The sequence below is a fragment of the Megalops cyprinoides genome, chromosome 4, assembly GCF_013368585.1.
Source record: "Megalops cyprinoides isolate fMegCyp1 chromosome 4, fMegCyp1.pri, whole genome shotgun sequence".
Taxonomy (NCBI): domain Eukaryota; kingdom Metazoa; phylum Chordata; class Actinopteri; order Elopiformes; family Megalopidae; genus Megalops; species Megalops cyprinoides.
In genome coordinates, this window is record NC_050586.1 from 19,992,350 (window position 1) to 20,012,570 (window position 20,221).

At 43.2% G+C, this 20,221-nt stretch overlaps 1 protein-coding gene across 1 annotated transcript; it reads left to right on the forward strand.

The window, feature by feature from the left end:
- Positions 1-898: 898 nt before the first annotated feature.
- Positions 899-18,904, forward strand: add2 (adducin 2 (beta)). Its single transcript, XM_036527502.1, has 15 exons — positions 899-1,309; positions 7,537-7,751; positions 8,428-8,569; positions 8,952-9,103; positions 9,211-9,291; positions 9,497-9,646; positions 9,995-10,138; positions 10,251-10,349; positions 10,824-11,000; positions 12,531-12,779; positions 13,628-13,744; positions 13,924-14,010; positions 14,818-14,980; positions 16,878-16,964; positions 17,769-18,904. The coding sequence occupies exons 2-15, from the start codon at positions 7,584-7,586 to the stop codon at positions 18,059-18,061; spliced, it is 2,109 nt and encodes a 702-aa protein (XP_036383395.1). The 5' UTR covers positions 899-1,309; positions 7,537-7,583; the 3' UTR covers positions 18,062-18,904.
- The last annotated feature ends 1,317 nt before the right edge of the window (positions 18,905-20,221 follow it).

The following is a 20,221-nucleotide window of genomic DNA, read 5'->3' on the forward strand; positions in this document are numbered from 1 at the left end:
CTTTTTTATCCCTGTGTCTCATATCTAACTCCAGAGTCAGTTTTTCCTGTTGTCTTTCCTTCCAAAAGAACTGGCAGCAATATCTTCCCCATATGGCACATGCATCCTGTCCCCTGTCAGGACTGACTTTCTCCCCTCGAGTTCCCCCTGCAGTCAGCCTACTTTGCTGAGCACATATGCTGTCCTTACAGATGTTCCAGTCTGGCTGAGCTCAAAGAGTTGGTGGTTTCAGTCACCTCCAGGTGGGTCTTTGTCTGAGCAGACCACAAAAGTGAACTCAGTCAACAGAACGGTGGAGAGTATGACCTGCTGTGCTGACCGGGCCAATGCTGTGGTGTCTATTTTTGTCTAAATGGGACCAGGAGTAAAGTTTATTTTCTGTTATTGCAGTGTGTCATTGTATACATATTATAGGTGATAAAAGACCATATTTCATTTAGTTCATTTATGATCTGTGGCACTGTCAGTGTAACCTTGTATTTTTGTAGTTTTGATTTCCTGGAGAAAAAAAAAATTGAAGAGTCAAAATGTCTGACACTATGCTACTTTATATTTATCTGTTACATATATCAATTGTTTATCCATATGTAATAGTCTTTTCACAATTAAATGTGTCAGGTGGAGCCTTATAATAAAAGCAATTATCATACAGTGTGTTGAACATTTTCTCATTCGTACAGAATAGTATGAAAGCATTGAAAGCATTTTATTTATTTTAAATAATGACTCGTTATGAATTGTGGTAATGAATGTGATGGAGACGTGTTTTTTCTGAAGTCCTCAATACAGTACTAAAAAAGCTCGTTCGTGCAATACCGATATTAAACACCAGAGGGCAGAAATGTCACATAACTCAGACACATCTGTACGGTTGTGCGATGTAAAGAATAACAGACTGCTGTAAGACATCTGTGAAACAATACCACCTTCGTATATGGGATTGCATCGCATTTCGTGACAAACGTATGACACCCGAATCTGCACCGGTAGAATACAAGTGTAAATTCTATTTATTGGTTTGTATTCCAAGACGAGCAGTTTCTGGGAGCCTACATGCAGCGTGCGAATTGTGTTAAAATCCACTGAGGTCACGATGTCGGCAGGCGTGGCGATGGGCTGGTTCACTCTGCGATGAAAAATAGCGGGGAGAGAGGCACTGCGGGCGGTTACTAGACATTTAGAAGGCGAGAAGGAAATATAAATTCCACGGAAGCGGCAGATACTATATCTGTGTAGTATTGCTGAATATTGTTTATCGACTAAGACAGAGATTAACAGCCGCTAAGGACGAGGCGGAGAATGCAATAAGGTAAGAACCATAAGATGACAGCGCTGGTCATACCTGAGATAATACGTGCACATTTGCTTTTTATTTACATGCAGTGTCTATATTACTGCCTGTTTTCCATAATGCACAACAGTAGGCTACACCGACTGTGCGGATATCCCTTATACCATTGCATCCATTCATAAGCACATACTAACTTGAAAAGGCGTAAAAATGGACGACAGAACGTGATGTTGTGTTTTGTTAGACGCTGCCATGCATATCACATTTGTGCCTGCTCGCACCGAACGATGCCCGTTGTTTGTGATCACAAGACAGTAGCTTTGCGTGAGAGGTGGGGGCAAGAGTGGGCTACACGGGTGGCAGGGAGGACATACCTCTGTGTACTAAATGTAAGGGCTGTTTAATAATTTATTTAAAAATTTCGCCCCGCTTTAGTTGATACACACAAAATATGGGAAAGTAGGATTGCGTGTCCCCCTGCGTTCGATTTTACTCCAGTTCAGTGTTGTTCAACTATCTTGCTCATGGGTATTTTGATGTTATCAGTATATCGCTTCATTTTTGAGTCCAGGCCCATTTATCACTATTATTCTGTGATTAAGTCGTTTCGCAGGCCTGCGCTGAGATTTCAGTCTATTGTGTTTGCTTTACGTCTGTATTACGTTAGAATGAGTTTAACGTTTAGAAAGCGTGTCTTCTATTCATCAGAATCGTGTGCACAGGCCGTCAGTTCGCGTGGTTTGTCTTGCTCTGCGAACTAGACGATCGGCGGAACATCATTCCTGTATTAGACGTATGACAGCAGGACGGATGTGTCGAGGAATAATTTGTGTTTTATTATACACCTTTTTATAAATAGCTATTCATAAATGAAAATGGCTTTTGATTTATTTGGTCGTGCGTTTCTATGCGTGAAATAAAACGGCACACTCTATAACAAAAGCCTGCGAGCAGCAACAAACCCCGCCTGTTTTCCAGCAGAGTGTTGCGGGTGGCCATAATTTAAAACCCCGGGCAGCCTCGAGCCCCGAGGCTCGGCCGCTCACTGGGTGCTGATGCTGCAGCGGCACTGGCGTGGTTGCTAGGCAGCCGTGGGGAGGCCAAGGGGTGGGAGCGCGAGGGAGGGATGCCGTCATGGGGAAAGAAAAACAGGACAAAACAAGACCACCGTATACTGTGTCTGGTCATATTCAGACTACTTAATACCTCGGAGTTTTACTGTAAAAGCTTACGAGACTGTTTAGCGTGGAATTGCATTTAATTGCATTTTAAAATATCGAATGCGAGCTGTTTTTGTGTTGCAACTAAATAAATTTTACTTTAAATCAAAAACTAGTAAAGCGACTTCTACCACTATCACAACTACTACAATTAATACTACTTCTCTGTTAAATATTCCAAATAAGCAGTTACTTATACTGCTAATGTTTTGCTTATTGTCAGTGTACTAGGGAATGTTTCGTTTTGTCTCTTCTTGTTCAATTATTGAAATTGAATGGGTGCAAATGAATACTGTAATGAAATGAGGTGGCAGACAGTCTTTCAGCATCTGTTCTTGGCACACAAGCCTAGTTCTTCACAATGGAGACACTGTTTAGTCCCCACTCAACAGCCCAGCTCTGCCATAGATACAGTACAGTCCAGCATGAACTCTGCACATGATCATATCAATTTACACAAGCATTTGTTTAAACTCATGCTTTAAGCAACCAATGTTGCCTCAGTCTGATTATTTAGTTTCCTTTAGACTGAATTACATGGGATTTTCCAATCTATGCTAAAAGACAAGGTGGATTTGCCCTTAATGTTCATCTCTGGGCACTACTAGGTTACCATTTCCACTTTTTGTTCTTCACCCTGTTCTGTTTTTTGTCACTATTCATCCTTTCAACAGCAAATATAAACTGTCACATTAGGAACTCTATGTGAGTTTATTCCCTGTTTTTCACTATATGCCACTGCTTCTACTTTCTCTTGTGTTTTCATATTGGATCTGAAAAAAATTTTAATTGCTTCTTTGTATCGCACTTTGTGAAGCATTCTCTGACGACTCCTGTTTAAGAGCATTGTATGAGATTTTATTGATTGACTTAACAGGAAGCACTTAGTGCTGTGTTTCCGCAATGTGTCCACAAAGTCCAGATCATCACTTTCATATTCTTTAATACTGTGGTACTAATCTTTAATATTTGGCATTTGTATGTCTTCCTTTTCTACAACTGTGACATTCAATCCGTATTATTAAATGGGGAAAAAGATCAATTTACACAAGATTAATTTACACAAGAGTGTGAATATGTGAATTAGAAAAAAGGAGACTGCTTATTGTATTGCTGTAATTGCTATAAGAAACTGCAATGACTGAAGACAACAAGGCAAGAAAACACATTTGATAAATGCTGAAAACAAAAGGCAAGTGTTAGTGAAGCCGAAATAATTTTAAAATACCAGATATGCATAATCAGTTCTGAACAATTCCAAAGCTCAGAAAAAAACAAATGATAAAAAGGAAGGAAGAAGGTAGAGAAAGAAAGCCAACGAATTAGGAAATTTGATTTGAAACATGAGACATAAAAACCATTAGCAGCAAAGTTCTGGCAGAAAATCAATCATTAATGGGGCTGAGAGAACAGCAGAGAGACAACGGAAATGTTGCTGTCTGGAACCGTGACTTCGTTAAACTCACGGGATCAGCTGTACAAGTCCAAGACTACCTTGTCTTAAAATCATTTAGATCTGTGTGTTTCTTATGTTACATAATCACAACATTTTGCTTCTAATGATGATATCGATGGCAAAAATAAATAAATAAATAGGTGCAAGGCTGCAAAGCTGCCTTCTGTGGAGAATAGCTGTCTGATTAATGATACAGAGCTCAGAAGAAACAGCGAAGCTGCACTGTGGGTAGCAGTCTACAATGACTGAATTACTGCAATAACGTCTAGCATTTTCAAAATACCTATTGAGCAGTGCAAATGCTCATTTGCTGTTTGAGCTCAACTCTGTCCCCCTTGAGATGGGTAGTCATTTTTAAAGGTACCAGCTACACCCCCAGCCTTACACTGGTGAACAGTTAGCACAGGGCTCCTTCATATCCACACAAGGAATAGAGAGCAATGATCAATATGTTGGAAGGCAATAGGATGCTAGTATGAATCCTCTGGGGAATGGAACTGCTTACTGGTCCTGCAGGATCACACTCAATACTGCAACCAATATGAAGACTCTAATCCACCCTTATACTCTAATATGCATTTTTATTTGGTTGGACTCAATCATTGGGCACTTTGTGGTTAGACATCTGAAGAATACAAATATATAAAGCATCAAAATTATTCCACACAAATAACTTTACTGGGGCTTGCATGACACCCTTCTAGACTTAATGCAATCATGGTAGGGCAGTTAGTGCATCATTCCGATATTGGATTTTTTGTGTCCCTATTTGGTTTTATTCGCTATATGAAACTGACAGAGGTAAGCAGATGCTTTGAATGCAGATTATCTTCTGAAAACTTAAAGCCTGTTTACAGCATATTCATTCCATCCAAATATGCTGGCTGAAATACAGATAGACCACTTTCAATTTTGGGACATTTCTGAGTTGACTGAAGAAAACACTCTCTGACTTTGTGCTGCAGAAGAGCTTAAGCAAATCATCAAGATCTTGCTGGCACACTTGCATGTGCCTGGCATCCTCACCTACCTCTCCCTCCTGACAGTGCTGAGATCTGGACTGAGAGGAGACAGTCACTGCACTTACCCAGGGAGAGGCAGAGTTGTGACTGATCAATAGCTGAGTGTTTGTGTGTGCTTAACAAGGGGGCTTTTATTCATTTATGCGGTTGCAGATACACCTGTTGAGGGCAGGTAATGGCACAACAGTGGCAATAAAAGCCTCCATAGTCTGAAGCTCAGCACTGCAGAATGTTAGGGCACAGGAGAACGCCTCACACACAACCCTCCCTTCCTCCCTCCCCTTACCTTCCTCCTGTCACCTCCTAACTGCTGTGGGGCGCAGGTGATGAAGCCAAACTAACACAAGGGTCGGGGGGTGTAGAGGGAGTCGGTCCTCTGAGACGCCCCAGTCATTATCACCCTCCCTGGAGAGAGGAACCTCCAGACTAGCCAGCAGCTGCGCTCCCAATCATACCCTGTCCGTCCAAAGGACACACAAAGGAGCAGACACACTGTGAAACAGAGGGGGCACAGCCCATTAGGATGAAGGCTACTGCCTGTCTGATAAGAGTGTGTGCGTGTGTGTGTGTGTGTGTGTATGTGAGTAGACTTCAGAGTCAAGGAATTCAGTATGTGATCAAAGGTCCAGTTATTTTTGCAGTGCTTTTCATTAACTTTAATCTGGTCTGCTTACTGGATCCAGCAATTATTCTTCAGAGGTCTAATATCATGCATCCTCTTCGTATTTTTAGTTTCTTCCTCTGGCGCGCTCCTCATGACTAATCCTGACAGTTTGTATCTATGGCAGTTAGTGAGAGGTAGGGCAGAAGGGAGGGTGTGGTTTTTAAAGACTTATCTGCTCCCTGCAGATGAGTCTTGAGTGTAAGCCTGCACTCGAGAGGGGCTGCTGCTGTCATAAAGTCAACCGCTACAGTTGCTGGCTTACTGTCTCTGTGATCTCTAAGGAGTATTTTTATGTACAATGTACATTGGATATTTCTAAGTCCGCTGTCTCTACTACTCCATTACTACTGCTTTGGCTATTTCTCCTCTGCTCCTGAAGGCATGTAGGCGTTTTACCTTAGGGAAGACTGGGGCAGGGGCCAAAACTGTGTCTTTTTGGCTGTGTTTTTTTACAGAGCAAGGAGGAGCAGCACTGTGGATGAGGGCGTGATATCCTATTTTTGTTTCTTCTCTGATGCTTACTTTTACAAGACAAAAACCAACCAAAAATGAATGAAACTGTCTTCTAATTGATATTAATATTTTGAGGAGAGGGAAGTTAAAAAAACATTTTTACAGCAGTTTTACAGCAGTAGTTAGCCTCTGATAATTACATGGGTTTGGTATGGCTGTGACCCTGTGCTTAACTGGAGTGTGCACATAACCAGAGTATGTTAAATCAGTGGGATTAAAATGAGACCAGCTGTGCACTATCCAATAAAACTGTCGTTGACAGACTGTGCGGTTATCCAATATTCAATTATACAGAGCTGCCTGTATATATTTTTTCTTAAGATAAATAGTCATGTCTATATTTTCACCATTTTTGCAATTTTTTTGTAACATTTTTACATATCCATTTAATTTCATTGTGAAATTTTAATTTGTGGTGTAGGAGTCTTTTTTGTGCTCACCGGCCACTACAATCAAATTGCTTAAATTAATTAGTTTATTGAAAGTTTCTTTTGCTTGAATAGTTTCCTGAGCATAGACCTTGCTGTTCTGTTGTTTTGTTTGATTATGGTGCCGCTGAGCTTTATGCAAATTGTTCTTGCTTTCTTTTACAAAGCACAATCCTCAGGAATTTCACATAGACACATCCCACTAATTAGATCAGAAATAAATAGCTTGAATACTGAGTAATAGTGAATAAGCAATACAAAAGAAATGGGGTGGGGGAATAAGGAAAATGAAGTCACAATAACTACAAAGTTTTACACTGCCAAACTCGCACTTGTAATAAAATATGCTGATTTTATTTGATGTTATGATTTAATGTTGTCTCTGCTCTTAGCTTAACCTTTTTGTATGCATTTACATTTACATTTATTTATTTAGTATGCACTTTTGTGAGTCACTCTGGACAACACTGTCTGCCTACTTACATCAACAACAGGCCAATTAGCAGGAAAACATAAGAAATAATTTCTGGGCATCATTCCCCCTATGAGGACTGAATGTTATAAAGCAGCTTATCCTCTGATTTTTCTGGTGAACTGATATATCAGTAAGGTCCTATTGTTGTCTGTATTGTCACCCAGGAAGTGTAACATTCCAGCTTGTGGCTTTAAGGAGCATGCTGAGGAGATTGTGGACTGACAGCAGCATTTACAGTAAAAACTGCATATGCATCTTTGAACAAATTAGAGGAACGTCCCCATTTCAAATGTGATGAAACCCCACAAACAGTGCAAAGCTGAGTCACAGTACATGAGCATAGTTTATATGGAGGGCATAGATTTCAATACTGTTCAGGATGTTTTATAAGTGATTAATGTTTGGTCATCTCTCACTCTCTCTCTCTCTCTCTCTCTCTCTCTCTCTCTCTCTCTCTCTCTCTCCAGCTTTTCCTCCTCCTCTTCCTCTGTCTGGCCCTCTATAGGAAAAGAAGATGAGCACCTCACCCACCCCTAAAGGAACCCCAATCCTGCGCAGCCCCAGCGATGGGGAATGTGAGGTTCCCCAAACCATCCAGTCCCCGCAGCACCCCGATGGCCACTCTACGCCCATTGGCGTAGCCCAGCACAAGAAGCGGGTTTCCAGCATCCTGCAGAGCCCTGTGAGTCCTAGTGAATGTGTGTGTGTTTGTATGTGTATATGTTTGTGTGTGTGTGTGTGTGTGTGTGTGTGTGTTTGTGTGTGTAAGTGTAGGTATTTGGCTGAAGCATCAGTAGTAATGTCTTTGTTCGGTTCCTGTAACGGTCCTCCCACGCTCCCCCCCTTCTCCGGCCCATCATCCCTTTCTGCCACCCTTTATGCCCTGCCTCCAATCCCTCTGTCCTCCTACCCTTCCCCCTCATTACACTCCCAAAGATGTGATTATCTCCAGCGCTCCGATTTAATCTGCTCTGAATCACCACTTGACAGCTGTAGCTACAGCCAGGCTCCACTACTGAGAGTGGCAGAGAGTAGGAGGTAGAGAGAGGACAGATAGAAGACAGAGAGAGAGAGAGGGAGGAAGGGAGGGAGAGGGAGACATAATAAGATCTGTTTAATTCAGTTAAAATCAGCGTTTTTTGGCCTGTCTACTGCATGGCAGCGTGTCCTTGATGTGAATGATGTACCCATAACGCAAGGACTTTATTGGGAATGGAGAGTTCAGAGGTAAATGGTGAAGAATTTACAAGGATCCCAGTAGTCATCCAAAACTGAGTATGTGGGTGCAGTGTGTGTGTGTGCCTTTGTCTGTATGCGCACGCTGACTCGCATGCTCTTGCTCTCTCTCTCTGTGCCAGTCCTTCAGGGAGGAGTTGGATGTGCTGATCCAGGAACAGATGAAGAAGGGCAGCAGTTCCTCTAGCCTATGGGCGCTGCGTCAGATCGCTGACTTTATGGCCTCTCATGGTTCCCCAGCGACTCTCCCTGTCTCCCCCTCTAGTATGTACTGCTCATTGTTGCGTGACATACACACACACACACACAGACACACACACACATGCATATATTCAGTCCTTTCATTCCCACTGATAATCCTCCCCCTGATATCAACTCTTGGATGTTTTCAGACTGACATGTACTTTCCTCCAGAAGGTACTGCACAACCAGACAAGCCAATATCAAAACATCTTTCCAACAGCTCCCACTCCCGTACAAAACAGGACCAAATGCTTGTACATCTCATATATACTGAGTTTAACTGATCACTGCATCGGTGCTCCAGTCAACTGCAAGAGTAAACACTGTGATTATCTTACTTTCAAACCATGAATTTGTTTACCCCTCTGTCTGTCTGCCCCCTCTCTGTCTCCTACCTCTGCAGCCATGACCATGGTGACCCCCATAAACGACATACACGGCTGGGAGCCCAGCTCCATGGTGAAGGGCGAAAGGCTGATGCGCTGCAAGCTGGCCAGCGTGTACCGGCTGCTGGACCTCTACGGCTGGGCCCAGCTCAGCCACACCTCCCTCACCGTGAGTACCCCACCCCCCCCCCCCCTCTCGGGTTCCGCCATTCTAGCTGAGCCCCAAGTGTGCCGCTGTCCGTGCGTCTGACCGTCCATCTCTCCGTCTCCCTGCAGCTGCGCGTCAGCAAGGAGCAGGAGCACTTCCTGGTGCTGCCGGACGGCCTGGCCTACGGCGAGGCCACCGCCTCCAGCCTGGTGAGTGCGGCTCTGCGAGCCCTGCGCCATGGAGACGGGGCAGCCAAGGAAACTGATGCCCTTGGCAACAAGGAAAGGGGGAATCATACTGAGCTCTGTGGTCGTAACGATCCATATTTCATGAGATCAGATCAGACATATTTTATGAGCGCGATCAGTGGCCGATGGAATCCGCTCTGACAGCTGCCTCGCTCTGTCACCCCAGGTGAAGGTGAACGTCCTGGGGGAGGTCGTCGAGAGGGGCAGCACTGCCCTCGGAGTCGACGTGGCCACTTTCAGCCTGCACTCCGCTATCTACTCCGCCCGGCCGGACGTGCGCTGCCTGCTGCACCTGCACACACCAGCCACCGCTGCGGTACGGCACGCCTGGGACAAGGCCAGGGACACGGCACAGTCAGCACAGAGAGATCACAGACACTGCAAATATGCAGGGAGAGGAGGGACAAGCCAGTGCAGGGATGAACTACTGCCAATAAGGGTAGAGCCAGGACAGTATGCCCAGAGGATCAAATACACACACCAGAAGGACGTAATGAATGGCACGCAGCCATGTTCTACTCTTAGAGGGTAGCGGTATTACAAACACACACTGAGCAAAGTATCCAAAACAAAAAAACACACTGCTAGTATACTATACACTATTCATCTGCTTTCCACGTTTTCCATTAGTGAAACTGACACTTAAAAGTACCCATTTGTGCAGGTGTCGGCCATGAAGTGTGGTCTCCTGCCTCTATCCCATGAGGCTTTGCTGGTGGGCGAGGTGGCGTATTTTGACTACAATGGAGTGATGGAGGAGGAGGAGGACAGGGTGGAGCTGCAGAAGAGCCTGGGACCCACATGCAAGGTGAAAAGAGGAAGGGAAGGGAAAATCTGGGAGGAAAGGAGACGGGTGTGGAGGAGGACAGAGGGTCATGAATGCACCTCCCTGCTAAAGCCAGTGTGATCTGTGTGCCCAGGTGCTGGTGCTGAGGAACCATGGCATCGTGGCCCTGGGGGAATCTGTGGAGGAGGCCTTCTACACTGTCTATCACATTCAGGCTGCCTGTCAGATACAGGTGAGCTGAAATTGCCAGCGATGTTTCCATCCACAGGCAATGGACAATGTACAGCTGTCCCACACACTGTCAATGGCATTGTGTGTGTGTGTGTTTGTGTGTTAAGAGTAGTCCTGTGAGCTTATATTTTTATACATACCATGTCTTCTTTAACTCAAGACAGATTGTAAAGTGTTATAATACACATGAGAAAAATCAGGCTGAGTGGCCAATCAGAAGGTGACATTTCTTGAATGTGAGTTGGGAAGAGTTTGGGGAAACTTAGTGAGTCTGGTGCAGTGATATATTTAGCTATTTTTGTAACAGGAAACATTGCTGATGTCATGTTTTTTTTTATCATTGCTTTAGAAAAATAATTTATGGAAAAGAGAGCAGAGGGAGATATTGCTATGTATTAATACAGCATGTGTTATTAAAACCTGAATGAAATCTACTTACTGAAGCATTTATTGTAATCCCGTGTGTCACCAACAGGTGTCAGCGCTGTGCTGTGCTGGTGGTGAGCAGAATTTGATTATGCTGGATCGTACCACTCACAGACCCAACCCAACTGGAACTGTGGGCTGGGCAGGATCTACCTTTGGCCCTCTGCACAAGAGCCGGCTTGGGGAGCATGAATTTGAGGCGCTCATGAGGACCCTAGACAACCTGGTGAGACTATAACACGACTGAACACTCCACACACTCAACACGACTCAGAAGATATATCAGTGCAAGGTGGGTCTGGCTGCAAGACAGAACTGAGGCCTATGGATGGAGCTCAGGTTGTTGTGCATGAGGTTTTCATCCTTATGTTTGAACCAGGTTGAGATCCCTAACCCAACTCTAAATGAACTTTCATTTCATCACCATATTCCCCCCACCCCTTCTTGTAGTCTGATCACATTGATAACCTATATTAGCACACATTAGTTGTACTGCACACAACATCCTGTGCTGGCATGTACCTTTGATATGTGCTCTGTCTCCAGCTTGTAGCCAGATATACAGTACTCTGACCTGCAGTGCAGGGCAGTGGTGACAATACTGCTCTGCAGGTGGGGTTATTTTGCAGGTTGTCAATCTGGCGTCTGCACTTATTGTGGCACAGTATTTCCATTCACTGATAATAGTCAGTCTCTGATCTATTCAGATTCTCAAAGACGGATTTCAAATTGCTAGTGAGTTTTACTGGCAGGAGGTGTTGTTTGCTACTTGTCTTGTTTCATTCTTCATTCAAGTCTTTCCTGACCCCTCTAACAAGCATCATTAAGCACTCATGCTCTTCGTTTTAAATGCTGTGTCTGCAGATGCACATGTCAGCAAGTCTACAGCCAATCTGCATTACAGTAATGGATGTGAAAGAGCATTGCTTTACTCTAAATTGTGCACGCAAGTCAACATACATGGTCCTTATTGGTGTCTTCAGCCCAAGGCATCCAGGTTGGGCTAAATTGCAGTGTTTTCCATTACCAAGAGTGGCTGTTGAACAGAATAACTAAGCTTCTAAACAGAATAAAAGTGAGCAGCAAAAGTTGCTTGACAGAAGAAAAAGATGTTAAGACTAACCGTAAATATAGTCACACTACTGGCTTCTACCTGGCAGCCAGATACTTTGTCAGGAGCAATGCAAGGCATAAATAAGATTGGTAAGAAAAACCAAGATATCAGAACAGCAAAGCTATGCTGGACAGGATTGTAGTCTTTGCTGTGTTTGATAACATTAAATGGTGTGGTTGATTGTTGGTCTTGTGACTGACAGCAGTTCTTTTCCAAGAAGGACTCCCTGATGTCCTACTGGATAGGGGCAATGCTTTGATGTCCTGCCCAAGTTCTATGTCTGTCGATGTATTTACCCTCTGTAGTGGCTAAGAAAATCTTTGCCTCTCCATCGCTGCTGATACAAGGTGTCCATTCTTGCACAAAATGGTCCACCTAGTGGTGCAATTTAGCAGTGGTTGAAGTGAGTCATCTTGTCTCTTAAGCATTCAGAGGTGCTTATATGAAAATTACTGTATAAACAAATAAACTCCACTGCCTTCACACACACCAATTCCACTGACTCAACCTCAGCAGTGGGCATGAATGTGATGCATAAAGGTGGACCCCACACTGCTTCCTGTGTGTGTGGGAACAGTGGATGCGGCACACAGGGTGTACAGACTGAGCCATTAGCATGTCCCACTCTCTCCTTCCGGTCAGGGGTACCGTACGGGCTATGCGTACCGTTTCCCGGTCCTGCTGGAACGGGCCCGGACCAGGAGGGAGGTGGAGGTTCCCGCCACCGTCACTGCGTTCAACTTTGAAGATGGAGGTGCGGTCCGCTCTCACCCGCGCCACCCACCCCATGCCCAACGGCAGCAGCAGGAGAAGACACGCTGGCTCAACACCCCCAACACGTACCTGCGGGTCAGCCAGGACCAGTCCAGCCCCGGGCATCAGCGCACCACGGTGGGAGTCAGGGAGGGGTGGCTCAGTTCTGCAGTTCATTTTCATTGGTCCACGCATGCCGAGGCATGCAGACGTAATTCATGACATCGATCTGCCTGTCATTTCATGTTTGCCTCTCCATACAGCCTGTGTCACTGTACACTGCGGTTCTTATTAAGGGCTTGGTTTTTGCCTCTTTTCCCATTAATGTCTCGTCAGAATAATGTTCATTTTGTACATAAGACATAGCTGCTCCTCTAAGCAAGCAGGCCGTGAGGAACAAACACCATTTTATGTGCATGAAAATGGGTGGGGCAGGGCTCTAAAAGGGGTCAAAAAGATACATGGAAACAAGTTATTTTTCATCTGGATAATGAAAAATATCACCACTTATATTGTATGATGAATAAACCAGGGAGAATACAATCAGCTGAGGTGGAACAATAGCAAGGACTTCCTTGCATATAAAAGAGACATTAGGTGAAGTCATTTTAGTGGGAGGGTTCTCTCTCTCTCTCTCCTCCCCTGTCCCTCCCTCCCTTTTTCTCTCTCTCTCTCTCTGTCCCTCTGCAATGCAGGGGAATTCCCAGTCCTCATACTAGTTACTGCAGTGTCTCTTCTGCCCTCTGGTGGTTGAATCACACACTAACACTGTTTTGGTTCTGCAATGTGTTGGGCATGGCAAGATCTCTGTTATCAGGCTGTACTTAGAATTGCATCACAGAAACCATTCTACACACTGTGTACCACTCTGTTGCTATATTATAATTATTTTTGTATTATCAAAATTGAAATTCTAAACAATACAATCTAATTGGTCATTAAATGAATTTTACTGTATGGACTGTCCGTCTCTCCTTGTCTTTCAGTGGCTGAAGACAGAGGAGGTAACCCAGGGCAGTGGAACAGCCATTAAGATTGACAACCCCAACCAGTTTGTCCCTCTCTTTACCAACCCCCAGGAGGTGCTGGAGACACGAAACAAGGTATAGACCCAATATGGACACACTGGAGACAGGGCTTTGCCAGTGGGTTCCACTAGCATTCATGTATAGCACACAGACTTGAGCCTGAAAGATGGCATGTCTCAGGCATATGTTACTTGAGCATGACACAGATGTTAAACAACTTTATTAAAATCAGCTTTTTCCCTCCCTCGACTCAGATCCGTGAGCAGAACCGCCAGGATATGAAGACCGCTGGACCCCAGTCTCAATTACTAGCCAGTGTCATCTCTGACAAGAGTCCACCAGTACGGCCCAAAACCTCACAGCCACATCACCCGCACACCCAGCTACATAACATGCAGCCACAGGACTAGCTCACACAGCAACATAACATATGTTAATATAGCCATTACATAGAGCAACACAGCCTCACAACATATGGCTACACAGCCAGTGCACACAGCTATATGCCACAGATCTGTGTAGCTGGCTACCTTGCTGTTTAACATCACAGCAGTTCAATAGCCCACTGCAAATGCATTACTTCTCATAACAGACATATATGATGATTGCCAAAACTTACGGCAATACTCTAATAATTCTGTAATACAATGGTCCATATTGGTAATGCAGTCTTATTCTTCTGTATATTCAAGACTGTGTCCCTCTGTCCCTCTGACTAGATATGTATAATTACTGATTATAATTAAAGAGTGGACAATCTACATTGAATCACTTCTGCATAGTGCAACATTTGCAGGAAAGATTTTTCACTCAGCCAGCTGTTGTTTTATCTAAATAACATTTATGGAGTTGCATCATTTGCGTAACATATATAACAGCGGTTCATTTAAATATTTTCATATTGAAAATACAAATGAGTGAAAAATACAATGAAAGGCCCATAGCAGCACGTGGGGAACAGATTAAAGTAGGTCATCTCCTTTCAAATGCGGATTTAATTTCCCTGATGTGTGGCCTGATATGGGAATTTGTAGTCGGAGGATAGTCGGATAGTTGGAGTTATAAAGGAGGATTGTAAAAAACATGCAGAACATATTGTTGAGTGAGCTCTCAATATGCTATCCCTGTGGCCTCCTCTCTCACTCCAGTCCACAGACGAGGCAGGACAAAATGGCCCAGAAGGGGGTCCCCCAAAACCTCCTCTCCCACCAGAGCCAGAGCCCCCCAACCCCTTCAGCCAGCTGACAGACCAGGAGCTGGAGGAGTACCGGCGGGAGGTGCAGAGGAAACAGCAGCTTGGCCTAGATGATGGTACATCTCAAGCAGCTTATCATAAGACACTGCTTACCGCATCTATTCATCTCTCACTAACTCGTCAATACTTTCGACATCTCTTCATCTAACAGTAACTCGTCATCACTCACTCACACTGCTCTTCCTCTCAGTGACTCATTACCATTCTCCTCTCCTCAACAACTGCAGTTTTTGTATTGTGTGCTCATACCATATTTGCGCATGGGGAAGCGGTTTTGTTGCAGATTGGACAGTTGGACACATATAGAAATCACAGAGAAATGTTATTTCACCAAGCTGTGTGGGCACAGCAGGGGTAGTATGGAAAGCTCCTTTGTCTGGAATGCAAACCCAGGATAGATTGAACGCTGTTGTGAAAGCCTGTTTCCTCTTGCTAACTTCATCATCGTATGCTCGTTACCACAACAAACCTCTCAGTCATCATAACTCGCTCAACCTTCTTCCCCTGTCCTAATTAGGGTCCTCAGTTTTTTTCTAGACCACGTGGCCCGCTGGGATTCAAACCTGTATTTCAATTATTGTCCTCTAGGTGTAGATGTAGGCACTCAGTTATTAGTAGTACAATACAATTAGAGGCAAATTGTGACATTCTTAAACAAAAGCAATCATATTACCTAAGGGTAGGAGGAATATAAAGGAGCCATGGAAGGAACATCAAGAAACATCCAAAACAAACAGCATATCATTGATAGAGTGCAACAGGATCCACTGTCATTCCTGATTTGACAGCATTTGGAAATGCATATATTCCTGATTTCTGTTAACAGACAATTACCTCTCATGTACCATATTTCGAATCCAACATCCACTATCTGCATTGCTCTACTTCTTAAAAGGTTTCATATTGGTCCTTTGTTCAAGTTAACCCTTCTGTTTATTATGTCACAACAACCATTTACAGTCACAGAACAGCACTTGCCACTGGGGATGCCTCAAAGCCTCTGTGTGAAATCAAAGACTACATATCTACAGTTTTTTAATGTCAATCAAAAACCATGCATGGGTGTGGAGCATTTGTGCGATTCTTAGCAAAGAGACTGTGATAGATTCAATACACTACGTGTTGCATAGCAGGGAACAAGGTAGCTAGATGCACAACAGCATATGATGCCATTTCATAGACTTTCCAAGGTAGCATTTCTGTGTAATGTCCCACTAAAATTCAAGTATTCAATATTCAATAAGTAATATTCAAAATAAGAGCTAAAATGAATGAATAGGTCTGAATTAATTTATTGTTGTTGTGCTTTATGGTGTTCAGAGCCATACCGTGGTGTGCACTAGCGTGCAATGTAATGGGCATAGTCTAGCTGAAATATGCCTCACAGAGAATATCAATTTAGCAGAATTGCAAAGTCCGTAGAATATATCAGTATAATGTTGTCTTTTTGGTACACTTCTGATGCATTATTTGATAGTAACAAATTGAACTGAAAACTGAATTGCTTACTTGTGAAAATGTTGATGAGAGAAACTTTGTAATGACAGATTTTCAACCCTGTCTGTCCTTGTAGCAGATGAAGGTTTATCCTAGTGGAAGGTTTGATTCCACTTGAAAAAGTGGAGAATCCCAAATAAACGGGATTTCATTAGCTACTCTTTTAACTCATCCATTCCTTTTCTGACTAACTCACCAGAGTCGTCATACTGTTTCACTTACCAACACTAACCCATCATCACCCTTACGTTTCACCTCCCTCTAAGTCCCTCCCTCCCTTACCACCCACTCCTTATACTATTTCCCCTCTTTAACTCATTACCACTTCCTCCTCATGCTACCTTTCCTCTCACTAACTCATCATTAACGTAACACTCCTTGAGCCCCGTCACCTTCACTAACCGGCCACACGCTATGTCCCTCTATGTTTCTATTTCTCCTTTGTCTCTGTGTCAGGTGGGGAGGAGCTGGCGAATGACAAGGGGACTCCCCCTGCCACCTCCCCCACTAAGAGTCCCTCCCCCATTAACCCCCCACCCTCAGGTGAGACACAATAGTGATCCACACGTACGTGCATGCATGCAGAGGACTCGTGCACTGGCACAAATGCACACACGCAAAAGAGTGTGATTCTCTGTACTCTGTGTGTCTCCTCCATTCCTCTTCAGCTGTTAAATGACAGCCCCTGTTACTCTCAGCATAGCTTAGAAGATGTCTACAAGTACTCCCTCAATTGACAAACTTAATGACATATCTTTGCTAAAGTTACTGTATGCAATCAGTTCTTATGTTCTGGCTTACCAATGTTGTCCAATGCTCTGTACATATATGAGATTAATGTAATTACAATTATTTGAGGCATAATACATTGAATTATAGTTTGAATAAAATATATTTGAAACAAAAAATTGTTGGTGTTGTACTTTAAGTACAACAGTTAAAATATTGTTTGTTTGGAATCTCAGGTTGAAGGTTGGCAGAATGTCAGTGTAACATGGGGTGTCTGTGATTGTCTGTTTGTGTTGCTGTTGTTAATGTGTAGCATCTCAGCGCTGTGTTGTGGTCTCCATCTGTCTCCACAACTATGTATCTCTCTCCTTCTGTCTTTCTGTCTGTCTTTGTCTATGTCCCTCTGAACTGTCTGATAGGGATCTCCTCTGGTACTGAGATCTTGTCTCACTAGTAAGTACTGAGAAACTGTCAGATGTTATCCTCTAATTAATGAAAGCGGCATGCTGGGCACTAAGATAATGCTATGGCACCCGTTTCTGTAGTTGAGTGTTTGTAAATTGAATTTGCTATTCTGTTTTTCCTTCACTGCCTGCTGGGAAACTCTGTCCTCACTAGATGAGAGAGATGTGAAAGAGACCACAGACGCTGCCAAGACCGTGGTGCAAAATGGGAAGGAGGAGGACCTGAAGCAGCAGGAGGAGCTGGAGAAAGGGATGAAAGCTCTTTCCACCACCGACACATCGCCTGCGCCACCCACCGCACCTCCTGCTGCGCCACCCACCAAGCCCCCTGGTCTCACTCCCGAAGGGTCGCCCTCCAAGTCCCCCTCAAAAAAGAAGAAGAAGTTCAAGGCCCCTTCTTTCCTGAAGAAGAGCAAGAAGCAGAAGCAGGAGAAAGTGGAGGCTTAAGGAGACACAGGGACACAGCATCATATTTACTCACACACACTGCTACATATTTATTCATGCACACAGCTGTCCTTCTCTGCTGAAAGCACTGTACATTCTTACTCTCACCTCTATATATACACCTATCAGTCGTATCCTACCCTTTTTTTATTTGTTCAATTATTACTGGTACTTGTTTTTGTGACAAAAATGCAAACACTGTTTCAAAACAACCTGTGTGTTTCTCTGGTGACAGTGGTCCATAGCAACACATATTTATGCATATCCGTCAAACAAATAACACATGAGTGTAAGTCACATAATTATTGCAGACTTTAACAGAAAATCAATCACATCACTCAAGCATCCTCTTTTCACAATTTTTTTTGTTTGTCGGCTGTCAAGTGTACACAGGTGTAAATAGCATACTTTGCAAGTGCTTTGTATTGATAATAACTGACATGTTTTCTTTTCATTTCTGTTCCTCTACAATCAACCATGTCATTCTGAACATCAGGGAATAATTAAATAAAATGGTATATAAGCAAATTAAATAACAAACTAATTGTTAGCGATGTCACATATGTTTAATCTCTCTAAAAACAGACTGGAAAAGAAAAGGCTTCTTTGTGGCTTGTGAATGCAGTTGAACCCAACTCTGAAAGGCACTATACATTCCTCTTGTCCCGTTTTCTTTTAAATGAATCCTATGTCTACACAAAAGACCTCCTCACAGTTGTAATTATTATTCTTATCATTAGTTTCCATTATTTAAATGGTATTATGTGTGTATATTTGCTGGTTTTTAAATGAATGTAATTTCATATTAGAATGCAAAGGTGAAAACATGTTAGGATAGTGGTGCACCAGTCATTAAAGACCAATTCAATATGAAATCAGTTTTGTTAGATTTTTTTGTCTTGATTGCAGTTTGAGGAATAAAACTGTACTTGCGATGCAGTAATGCATTAAATAGAGTAGTTACTTGGTATGGGTGAGCATTGGATGTGCAGAGCAAAACAGTAGAAGAGAGGCCTCTGTTAGTGTGGATGGAACACAGTCCTTTCAAGCTCTCTTCATTTGTTGAAATAACCAGTTTCATGGAAGTCCATTCAATCAGGGTACCGTTCAAAATGTTGTAGAGAAGCAGCAGGCCTGGAACAAAGGCCTAGAATAAAGCATGCCCGCACACTGCCTGTGTGCACTCCCATGGATCTGATATAATTTACTTCAGTTATCTTTGTGCAGGTTTTTATAAAGGAAAGATTATATTCAATAGATAGTTATAGATCATTATCTAAATATGGATAAACTATATACCAATAATGAGCCTTCCTTATATTTTATTGGAGACACTTGTCTTCCAGAGTAAATACAGATGCAAAAGCCTGGATCCATGACTCTTAATGCCAGTTTCACACACTCCAGCCAAAAAAGAATCCTCAACAGTGAAAAATGTCAGGCAAGAACCTGTGAAGCGAAGGATGGGCTCTTTGTGCATGTATAATCTTTAATGATACGAATGTGTAAAAGGACACAAAGTTACATTATAAAGATAAACGCTCACGTGATAATTTAACAATATTAACTCCAAATGAGTGATGCAACATGCCAAACAGCATTCTCCTATTGTAATTCCATAAAATTCATATTTTGTTGTGGAGGAAAGAAATGCATTGCATCACTGCTGACTGTGAAATCCCCATGCCCTCTGTGTTGCGGTAAGCAGACAAAGGAAGAGTTGGAGGAGGAGGAGGAGGAGGAGACACGTGTGATAGAAACAGAAATCTATTCCCTTAATGTCATGGCTAAAGCCCTCTGGGCAAAGAAGGCTTTTAAGGCTTATAAATAGTGGATCCTGAATTGAGGAGGAGCTGCAGAAAACAGACCAGTGCTGCAAGGCTGAAATAAGAAAGACTATCCAATGTCACACTCCCCTTTACTCCCCTCACATTTCGACTGGATTTTATAGGTAGTATAGTTGGAAACTTTCTTTGCACAACTCACCACAGTGTGAGCTGTAGCAAGAGGGCTATAGGGATGGGGCTGGGTTGAGGAGAGAAGAAAAGGTAGACAACAGTTTATATAGGTTAGAGGAAATCCCTTGAATTATTTTCATAAAAGGGTGCCTTAGCAAATAAGCAGATCAAAAAGGCAGTGAGCAGAGACTGGTAGCTGGGC